Source organism: Balaenoptera acutorostrata, chromosome 19, assembly GCF_949987535.1.
Source record: "Balaenoptera acutorostrata chromosome 19, mBalAcu1.1, whole genome shotgun sequence".
Taxonomy (NCBI): domain Eukaryota; kingdom Metazoa; phylum Chordata; class Mammalia; order Artiodactyla; family Balaenopteridae; genus Balaenoptera; species Balaenoptera acutorostrata.
In genome coordinates, this window is record NC_080082.1 from 36,019,134 (window position 1) to 36,031,152 (window position 12,019).

General features: G+C 38.8%; 1 protein-coding gene across 1 annotated transcript in view; it reads right to left on the reverse strand.

Annotated features, from left to right (window-relative positions):
- LONP2 (lon peptidase 2, peroxisomal) overlaps positions 1-12,019 on the reverse strand; it is a 98,943-nt gene that overhangs the window by 11,251 nt on the left and 75,673 nt on the right. Inside the window, exon 12 of the mRNA XM_007167632.2 lies at positions 1,930-2,072. Coding sequence (XP_007167694.2) covers positions 1,930-2,072 — 143 coding nt within the window. The remainder of the gene's footprint in view (positions 1-1,929; positions 2,073-12,019) is intronic.

Sequence of the window (12,019 nt, forward strand, 5' to 3'; positions counted from 1 at the left end):
ATTGTAGGAGAGTGGAAAGAATACTGGACTTGAGTTGGCTGATCTGAGTTTAAAGATTGGCCTCGCTAATTGCACCTTATGTGAATTTGCATGATTCATTTAATTTCCTTAAGCTCTTTCCCTGTGTGTAAAATGGATGACCCCTAGCACACTGATGGACCTTGTGGACAGTAAAGAAAAGTTCCATAAATCTTAATTTCATGGATGCAAAAGCTGAGGCAGAAAGTGGTTATATAATTTGGGGCTGATGGTCATCAGACCACTAAAGGTAGACAAAGAAACCCCTGGCGCCAGAGTAAATTCTCTCAACTGTGGAAAATATGAACAAAATGTTCCAAACTCCCAGATACCAGACCTTCTATTCTAAGATGCTATTTATAGAACGGAAAATGGCTACTGGATTCATGCTGGTGAAAGTGTTCGTATGTAATAGCTCAGATGCTACAAGGAAAATAAAATAGTTTTTGCAGTGATATCAAACAGAGCTATTAAGCAGTGTTTATAAAATTTCTCTTTTCTGTCCTTTGGCTCCTTCTCTGCCAAAGCTCCAAGAATGTCAGCAATGCTTCCAAACCTAACAGGAGCAGTCATGGCTGGGAGAGAAGGGTCTACGCAACAGAAACACGCATCCATCTTTTGTTTTTATCAACTGCTCTGGTGTAAATTCCCAAAGAATGGCTGGCATGTACTGTTCTGGAAAGCCAAGAGAAAAAAGCCCGCCGGACATGCAGGAGCAGAACCTGTTTCCACTGTCACTCACACAATCACTGGGTTCACTCGGAGCAGGAAAGCAGCTTTGGCCCACGTTCTCAACCAAAACAAGTTTTGCTCCACTTCTTTCAACACTTCAAAATTTAAATCCATCCACAGTATCTTAAGAATTCAAATAACCAAAATAATGTTTCTGATTCTATCGTTCAGGACCAGGTTTACTGCCAACAGTAAACGTGCGCTATTCTTGTAGCTGAGAGCTTTGCAGAACTAAATGACTAGCTCAGAGTTAAAGTAAATAAACAAGATGGGTTTGGGGGCTACTTCTCCTCTTCTCAGTTTTAAGACTTAAGGAAAATCATGTTTACTGCTAGTGATTTCAAATGCTGGATGGAGAGATTATCTTCTGCATAATTCACCAGATATATCTTCTGCAAACCTTTTTTCCTTTACACAGACAAGGTGATGGTAAAGCTTCTGAAGAAAGATGCTAATAAGTTCAGTAGTAAAATACATATTCTTTCTAGTAAATGCCCCAGGAAAGCTCATATAAGCATCCTATAAAGTATATCACAATACCTCAGCAGTCACAGCTTCCAACACCTATTTCTATCCCGCTCCCTCGACTCAGTCCTGCTCCCAAGGCCCTTATGGCTCCGCGTTCCGCTATGAGGGATAGTTAGGGGAGAGAGATGGAAATAGGGAAGGACTTGCATGTCGGTTTAACCCACAAGGAACTAGTTATAACAATGAAAGAACAGATCCTGAAAGATGCCATCTGGTCTGCACTAGAGCAGCCTGAAGCTAAAGCCAGGCTCATGTCTTCAGGTTTTCTGTACTGGGTTGTTTCCCTCCATCCTCCCTCCAAGTCTTTGATAGCACAAAAGAGTACTTAATTAAAGCACATACAACAGGAATATAGAATTTCTAAGGAGGAAAGTCAGAGAAAGTCAGAGACACTGTTCTTAAAATAGAACTGGTTGCAAAGAATAAGATCAGACTGGGTTTCCAAAAGAGGATGTGGCCAGGGTCTCTGGCGCTCTGCAAAAGCCGTATTATCACATTAAGCACCAAAATTTAATACCATAGAGAACACAAGTTTCCAATCTTAAGACAAAATTCAGCCTCCCCAGATACCCAAATCTACTTCTCCCCCAATCTATTAGGCAACCAGCAGAGTAAACTGGTGGGTATCAACAAAGGAATGAGAATGATCACCTCCATTTCATACATCGGGGGCCCGAGGATGTCTTTCAGAGCATGGAAGTCGATCAAAATTGGCATTTCAGGTGGTAGGGCCAAGTCGGTAGTGTCACTGGTAGATTCCGGTTTTGTATCTTCTAAGATGTGTTCTCTGTAACCTGAGAGAAAATTTTATTTAAGAATTCTCAGAGATTTGCAGGTATGAAAATTCATTAGCAGTAAATATCAAACAGAAGCTCAGTGGACTTCCAACCGTTCAGTCACCTTTATACATTTATTAAGGCACAAAAATTCACCTTGTGTACCTGTGGTACGCAACAGAAGAATCAGTCTTTCAAGAGCCCCCGGGGGTGACACAATGCATTGCCCTGTTCATTTACTTTCACTTGTTTGTCCTCCATCTTCCCCCATTAAAGTGTAAGCCCCAGGAGGGCAGCAACCTTGCCTGTCTTCTTTTCAACCATTATATTAAGCCAAGAGCAATGCCTGGCACTGTTCAACTGATGGCCTTTAGAGGCCAGATACTCAAGTGTCAGATGCAATAGATTACCTTGTACAATTCTCTGTGAAATCAACACAACTCAAACTGTTCAATTCCGTCCTCAGAGGAGTTGCATCAGGTGTCCCATTTCCTGACAGGCAATGTGAACTTGGAAATGACAGAACCCCTAGAAGCAATGCCTCTTGTGTAAACATATAGCTCAACTCCAAGGTTATTATTTTCCAATAAAAACGAATATAATTGTCATCGCCAGGGTAAGATAATATGAAGCCTGGCTTGAAATCCCTATAAAAATGGACTATTTCCTTTACCTGCCTAAGAGCCCTGGTTGCTGACATCTTGTCGAAGGACTGACTCATTCTGGTTGAGATTAGACAACCAGGGCACAGGAGCCAATTGCCCTATGACCACCTTTTCTACTGGTCTTTGTAATTCCAATCTGAGTAAAGAAAAATGTTACTTAAGTCTCTAGCCAGAAACCTAAAATGAGTAGAGGTTTAAAAATGTAGGAAATATCTGGCTCTATTCATTTTCATTCCCTGCTTTTCTTTTCTTTTTGTTTTACCATAATTCTTCTAGTTCTTGTACTACCTCACAAAGTGCTTTAAAATATTTTTCTTAAAAAATAAAAAAAAAAAAAAAAAATTTTTTCTTTTATTACTTTCTTTACATATACCCTTCCTTCTGGAAATGATTACTGTATATATTAATATACAACACATAATAATTATAAAGTCACCTAAACATTGTATATCCATATATATTTATTCTAGCTTTGCTATGATTCTTCTATTCTGATATCATGAAGTTAAAGGAATTGCTTTTCACTAACTCCTTTCTTTTCCAAAGTGATTACTGAATATGTTTAATCATATTAGACCTTAATTTTAGATTCCAATGATAATTGGACACATCCTGGGGTGTCCCCAAATGATCCCCGTGTCTCACGGCCTTGCGGTGACCTTCAGGGGAAGGGCGCTCTTGGTCTACTCTCTTGCTGGCCCTTAGGGGGCTCCTCTTCAAGACTGAATTACAAGTGAAAACAGACAACAGTTCAGACTTTTTGCCACTTGCTGGCTATTTGACTGTATGCAAAACATTAAACCTCTCACTACCTATCTCTGCAGGATTCTTGTGAGAATTAAAGAGAAAACCCTTTGTAGACTGCAAAGTGTAATACACACACTGTAACCTAAGTGTGGGTCTTGAGTTATACATAATCTCATAGTCATACCTCTGTAATGTCACTTGATCTTTCAAAGTTTGGCTCAACCAGATTCTAGGAAGTCTTCCCTGATCTTTCCAACTTCTTACAGCACTTACTTATCTGTTTCACTAAACTGAGCAATTCCTGGGTTACTCAGTCGCGTGTAGATCTTCTGTCTGCTGCTCTATTTGCAGCAACGTCAGTGACCAAGGGTGGGGAGGCACTTAAACCATCAGTTTAGCTACACGTAGATCTCAGAGCGGAACAGAAAGTAGGTGTCATTGCTTAATTAAAGTTAATGCACAGAAAAAAAAAAGCACTACTGTCTAAGGTTACCGTACACTAAAAATGAAGGGCTCTGAAACTCTAGCCGATGCATAGAAGAGGCTGTGACTTTCTTTAGCCTGTTGTGTTTTGTGACGAGCTTTTCTGAGATCTAATTACTGTTGCCAGCCTGGAATTCACTATCACAGGAGGAAGTAAAGCTGGATGGGTGAAAGCCAATCCACAATTATGTAACCACTGCTTTGGGATATCCCATCCCTTTCCAAGTGGAGGAGTGAATTCAGTGCTTTGAGTACTGAGGGGGCTGGGGGTGTGGAGAGCTACTTCTAATGCATCTAGACCTTACAATGCAAAAGATGGCCATTTACTCCAGGCTCTAGGCACAGCAGCTGGGTGATGAAAAATGCAATAAACTTAGAACTAACCTGTGCTTCAAAATGTTCCATCATGGAGCACAAGCCTAGAGAACTAAAGCTCATGTCAAGAAAATGGTGCCAGCTAATCAGGAAAGACGGGCTGGCACTGGATTTTAAGAACCATCCACTGCACCCTGGGTAACGCAAAGTGAGAGTAAGAGAATGCTGGGTTTTCAGAGAATACACGCTCTGATTCCTCATTAAACATCATCTCGCCAACATGCCATTCAAGGAATGAGGCCCAGGTTAGAGCTGAACCCTGAGTCCTCGCACAAGCTTTAAGTACTCAGCTCTAGTGCCACGGTCTCCCTAGTCAGAAGGGATCGGCACCAAGAGAAGATAGTGGCAGAGTCCCTGGGCCTCATTACGGGCCTTGCCCCAGATCATAACATTCACGCCAGGTGGACTTTTTAAGGCAAGGCAAACAACAACAATAAAACAAAGTTCAACCTCCCTATAAGACATGGACCCTGTCCCACAAATCCTTCCTGTTGGAACTGCACAGTTAACTTTCTTCTTCTATGCCCTTATCTTGGGCTAAAACAGTGGTTCTTAACAAATGGGGAATAGTCACATGAAAAAATGATTATTTCACCAAGAAGCAAAGAAGTTTAAATTATAAAAACAAGATACATTTTCTGGTTACAAAATTAAAGTAACCAGTAAAGAAGTTTAAGAAATGACAAAGATCAATGGAAAAGAGAGTGGAGAGATCTTCTCAAATACTATTGCTTATGAAAATATAAATGGATTCAATCTTTCTGGAAAGCCATTTGTCAATATATTGAAAGTCTCCTAAATATTCATTATCTCACACCCAGTGATTCTATTGGGTTGGCCAAAAAGTTCCTTCGGCTTTTAAGTAAAAATAAAAGACACATTTTTCATTTTCACCAAGAACTTTATTAAACGACGTATTCACCGTTTTGTTCCACTACCTTCCGCCATTTTTCAGGCAACATCATAATTCCATCTTCCCAAAACATTTTATCTTTTTGAGCAAAGAACTGTTCCAGGTGCCTTTTACAGTCTTCCAGGGAATTGAAGTTTTTTCCATTAAGAGGATTTTGTAAAGACTGAAATAAATGGAAATCCGAAGGTCAATGTCTGGTGAATATGGCCGATGAATCAGAACTTCCCAGCCAAGCTGTAACAGTTTTTGCCTGGTCGTGAAAGAAACATGTGGTCTTGTGTTATCCTGATGGAAGATTATGCATTTTCTGTTGACTAATTCCAGACACTTTTCTTCAAGTGCTGCTTTCAGTTGGTCTAACTGGGAGCAGTACTTGTTGGAATTAATCTTTTGGTTTTCTGGAAGGAGCTCATAATAGAGGACTCCCTTCCAATCCCACCATATACACAGCATCACCTTCTTTGAAGACCGGTCTTGGTGTGGTTGGTGGTGGCTCATTTCACTTGCCCCACGGTCTCTTCCGTTCCACATTATTGTACAGTATCCACTTTTCATTACCCATCACAATTTGTTTTAAAAATGGAACTTTTCATTACGTTTAAGTAGAGAATCGCATGAGGAAATACGGTCGAGAAGGTTTTTTTCGCTTAACTTATGTGGAACCCAAACATCAAAGCAATTAACATAACCAAGCTGGTGCAAATGATTTTCAACGCTTGATTTGGATATTTTGAGTATGTCGGCTACCTCTCACGTGGTATAACATTGATTGTTCTCAAATTAATGTCTCGATTTGATCGCTATCAACTTCAACTGGTCTACCTGACCATGGAGCATCGTCCAGCGAGAAATCTCCAGCACGAAACTTCACAAACCACTTTTGACAAGTTTGATCAGTCACAGCACCTTCTCCATACACTGCACAAATCTTTTTTTTTGCATTTCAGTTGCGTTTTTACCTTTCTTGAAATAATAAAGCATAATGTGCCAAAAATGTTGCTTTTCTTCTTCCATTTTCAATATTAAAATGGCTACACAAAAATTCACCAGTTTTGATAAGCTTTTTTAAAAAATGCATGCTGATATGACAGCTGTCACTATACAATCTAACAAAATTGTTTTGAATGAAGTTAAAGACAACTCAGCGCTACTAAAAGCATCTTACAGAAAACACCAAATGAACTTTTTGGCCAATCCAGTATTTTGAAGGAACCTATCCTTAAGGGCATAACCAAAAGTTTAGACAAATGTTTAGACCACAAATATACTCACTGCAGCACTATCTGTAACAGCAAAAATTAGATCCATTATAAATACGCGACATTAGGAACATGGTTATGTAAACTGTGGCATAGCCACGCATCTAATAAAATACTATACAGTCACTAAAACTGTTTCCTAAGTGTTTTTCAAGTGATGCAAGAAAATCCTTTTGCAACAACATCAAACGGAGGAAAGGGGGGGAGTATAAAATTTCATGTGCCATGATTTTTACTAATATAACATGATATAAATGTATATGAGAATGAATGAAATGATATAGTCCAAAATTTTAACATAAGCTATTCCCTAAGTTATGAGGTTAAGATTACATGATGAGACAGTCAATAAATAATAGTCTCCAATCCTGGCTCTGGCTTCCTGATTGGCCTTGACAAAAGTTACTTTACCTCTTTGTATCTGGTTTTCCAATCCGTAAAATCATAATAATTACAGTAACCCTCAGAGTTGCTGGGAGAATTTGATAATGCTGAAAGCCTTACTATGCATAAATGAGGAAATGAATTATATAGTTAGAGCAGTATTTAATACAGACTTCTAAGACTCACATGTCTTACTCCATAGCCCCTTTCACTAGAAGAAAACAAAATGTTCTCTGCAGCCCAATCCCACCCAGGGCTCCATAGACAGGGCTTTGACTACAAACACACGACTGCTGGGAATCACATAAATTAAATACATTTAAGAAAAAGAAAAAGATACCAAGGCTCAAGACTCTGCCCCATGTTTCTCAACGGTATTATCAGCCTGTTCTGAGTCTAATTCAGGACACAGCCAGGGTGGTCAGGGCATAGCCAAGGAGCTTAACGGCATGTAGGTAGCAGATAAGCAAATAGCACCAGAGGCAGAACCTGCAAGGCACTCGCTCTGCCAGCAGGACAAATGTGGACCTTGGCAAAGCAGGGGTGAAACTCGGGGGTACTCCCCAAGGGCCAAATCAGGCTCCACAGCTGATGTCGCCACAGCTATGACAGAAGGATATTCTATAGCTACAAACTCCTCAGGGGAAGGGTCTGGCTTTCCCAAAGCAGCTGTCACGAGGACATGATCACGTGATCTTTTCCAGCCACTTTTCCTCTGTCAGAGGAACATGATTTACATGAAAGCAGGCCCAAGAGCCAAAGAGTCACTGTGGGAAGCGGGGAGAAAGAAAGATCCTAAGAAGGGAGGACAGGAGGAAGGACAGAGGGGTGTAATACTTCAGGAAACTCCAGTAGCTTTCTTGTTTAAACAAAAGTTTCTTACCTTTTGAACAAATCTTGCAGCAAATGGTGTCTTTGGGCAGGTGATCCAACCAAGGGAAAGTAGCAGAGGCCAGGAACAGGGTACTGACACCAAACAACTATTCCGCAGAATGTGGCAGAAACAAAAATCTCCCCAACCACAAACAGCCCCAGGTTATCTATAATCATCTTTACTCAGGACAGAACTTTTTAGGTATCACTTACTATTCTCTATATTCTGCTTAACTTGAAGCATATGCTACACTCTCTAGACCACTCTCATGAGTTCAAAAGCTACATTTCGTGGTACCGCCATAAAAGGAACCCCTTCTTCTAGATTATTAAAGACGTGTGCATCTTCCCAAATAACCGTTTCTTTTTTAACTCCTTCGGGGTAGGTTTGGAGGAGAAGATAGGGTGTACAATACTGTTAACTGCAGCCAGCAATCGAATAACAGGGCCCAGAAACAGGGGGTTAATTCTCCAAAGGAACAAATATCAATACTACCTGTTCCTGTCATACTAATACAATGTCCCTGAGAACATCTCAGATCTCATTCTGAAGCTTAGCAGAATTCAGGAAGCATCAGAAATTCAAGAATAGGATGGAACCATGATACATAAAAATATAAGAGCTAGTCAGAAAGTAAGAAATCTGGTCCAATCTTTCATTTTATACTCAAGGAAACTTGAGACCCAGGAAGGTGAAGCAAATCGCCTGACGTCCACAGCAAATCACAGACAGTCTCAGGGTTGTGGACACCCAGCTAAGGGAACGTTTTGTCCCACCTGAAGTCCAGTCTAGAAAAGCTGCCTGTAGCTCAGGAGTTCCTTGACAAGGCAGCCGGGTGGTAAATTTAGAGATTAGATTATTTTTTTCCTGACTGAAAATAATCAACACATCTGGCATTATATACACGGATTCCCTTCTATGACTGTTGTCAGAAAAAACTGTGAAAGACTTGGAAATGAGCAAAACATAGATTACTGGGTATGCTGTCCAGTGTGCCCTCCCAGGCTGTCTGTGTCTCAGTGCCTTTCAGCTATTTTCCTGTAAGTTGTAGGAAACTAATAGTAATACGAGTGATTCTTGTCCATAGAAATGACAATGAATTTTGTCCTCTCCCTTTCCCAAGAAGCTGGTTTTGCAAATTAATTTCAGCATTCCTGATTGCCTATATAGATGTCTGCTTTCTGAATTCTCCATGGAACCAGATCTTACTGGTTCTCTAATTAATTAATGAGTTCATTAAAATCTTTAACACATGTTCATTTTATACCTGTATAGTAGTGATGATTTTGCCATTAAAAATTATCCTTTAATACTGAACAAAAACAACTGTTTCTAAAAAGTGACAAATTCTCCCAGTAGCCAACTCTTAACCATTAAGAGTAGCTGAAATGTTTCGATTAAAAAGCTTTAGGGCCTCAGACAGATATACCAAATTGCTTTAGATACAAAAGCATGAAACTTCCCGTTTTCAGTATTCCTGATTTTGGGTAGATCCTCAGAAATATCCAGGTGAGGTACAACTGATGCTCCTTATTTCCAAGAGGCCTTGGAGTCAGATAGCCTGGGTTTGTGGTCCATTTCTTACAAGCTTGTATGATTTGGGGAAATTTCCTTAACCTTTTTTTTTTTTTGGTAACTTTTTATTATGGTAAAATAGATATAATATTGATCATTTTAGCCATTTGAACAATTCGGTGGCATTAAATACATTCACAATGTTGTTGTAACCTTCACCGCTATCTATACCCGAAACTTTTTTTAATCATCTCAGTATAAACTCTGAACCCATTAAATAATAACTTCCCATTCTCTCACCCCCACAGCCCCTGATGACCTCTATTTTACTTTTATGTCTCAATGAATTTGCCTATTCTAGCTACCTCATATTAAGTGGAATTATATAATATTTGTCCTTCAGTGTCTGGCTTATTTCACTTAAGCATAATGTTTTCTAAGTCCAGCCATGTTGTGATATATATATCAAAATTTTATTCCTTTTTATGGCTGAATAATATTCCACTGTATGCAGACACCACAGTTTGTTTATCCATTCATCTTCTGATGGACACTTTGGTTGTTTCCATCTTTTGGCTACTGTGAATAATGCTGCCATGAACACTGCTATTGTTTGAGGTCCTGCTTTGAACTCTTTTGGATACATACCTAGAAGTAGAATTGCTTGGTTACATGGTAGTTCTACATTTAAGTTTTTGAAGAACTGATGGACTATTTTCCACAGCAGCTGCACCATTTTACACACCCACCAGCAATGCACGAGGGTTTCAATTTCTCCACATCTTCACCAATGCGAGGCTTTTTATTTTCCACTTTATTTTATTACAGCCATCATACTAGGTGTGAAGTAGTATCTCATTGCAGTTTTCATTTGCATTTATCTAATGACTAACAATGGTAAACATCCTTCCATGTGCTTATGGGCCATTTGTCCATCTTCTTTGGAACAAGTGTCCATTCAAGTCCTTTAGTTTTGAACTGGGTTGTTTTTTGTTGGTTGAGTTATAGGAGTTCTTTATACATTCTGGATATCAACCTCTTATCAGACATTTGATTTGCAAGTATCTCCTCCTATTCTATAGGTTGTTTTTTCTTACTTTCTTGACTGTGTCTTTTGATGCACTAAAGTTTTTAATTTTGATGAAGTACAATTTATCTATTTTTTCTTTTGTTACCTGTGCTTTTGGTGTCATATTCATGAAGCCATTGCCAAATCTAATGTCATGAAGATTTTCCCCAAATCTTTTATGCCAGGAGTTTCATAATTTTAGCTCTTACGTTTAGGTCATTGATCAATTTTTAGTTAACTTTGATATATATAATAAGGTAAAGGTCCAAATTCATCCTTTTGCATGTGAATATCCAGTTTTCCCAGCAATCATTTGTTGAAAAGACTTTCCTTTCCCCACTGGTTTAGGCATCCTTATTAAAAATCAACTGACCATATATGTGACCCTTTATTTCTGTGCCCTCTATTCTATCCCATTGGTCTATACGTCTGTCCTCATGCCAGTATCATACCAGCTAATTACTGTAGCTTTGTAGAAAGTTCAAACTCGGGACATGTGAGTCCTCCATTTTGTTCTTCTTTTTTAAGATTGTTTTGGCTATTTGGAGCCCACTGCAATTCCACATGAATTTGAGGATCGGCTTTTCCATTTCTCTGAAAAAGGATATTGAAGTTTTGGAAGAGACTGCATTGAATCTGTAGATCTTAACAATGTTAAGTCTTCCTATTCATGAACACAGGATATCCTTCCATTTACTTAGATCTTTAAAAATTTGTTTCCAGCAGTGTTTTGTAGTTTTCAACACACAAGTCTTTCACCTCCTTGGTGAGATTTATTCTTAAGTATTTAAGTCTTTTAGATGTTCATTGTAAATGGAACTGCCTTCTTAATTTCATTTTCAGACTGTTCATTTCCCTAATCTCTTTAAGCTCCATTTCCTCATCTGAAAAGAGAGAAATGGTACCTACACTTCAAATAGTTGTTATAGGGATAATGGATATAGGATATATAGGAATAATGAAAGCATAGTATAGCTACTGAGGTTAGACTTGGAGCTGTTCGGCCTAGATTAAAATCTTGACTGACATTTACAAGCTGTGAACCTTGGGGAAGTTATTGAATCTTCTGTGCCTTAGTTTTCTCATCTGTAAAATGGGCCTAAAAACAATACTTAACTTACAGGGTCATTAAAGGATTAAATGCATAAATACATGTAAAATGCTTAGGACAGAGTCTAGCAAATAGTAGGAACTTTATAAATGACAATTAGCCTTCCTGCCTGGATTATCACGTAGCCTTCTAATTTGGTTTCTCTACCTAGTTTCCTACTATCCCTTTTATTCACTACTTGTAAATGAATCTTTCTTAATCACTACTCTAATTACATCATTTCCAGACTTAAAATCTTTACTAGTTTCTCATTACAAATTAAGCAAATTCTTAACTTCTAAGAGGTGCATCCAAGATCTACCACCATATAGTGTCAAATTACCTTTCTAATCATAGTTCCCACTGGAATCCCTTTTAAACTGAAGGAGTAACCACAACCCAGGACTCGACTAACATTTATGGAGCAAAATCTTGGGTAAGAAACTGCACCCTAGATTCCCTATTTGTAAAATGTCAGACTAGATGAACTCTAATCTTACCATACCAATTCATCACAGTGCCTTATACAATACAGGTACTGAATTATGGTCTGCTGAATTAAGTTGAATTTGGTTACTGCATTTTTTTTTT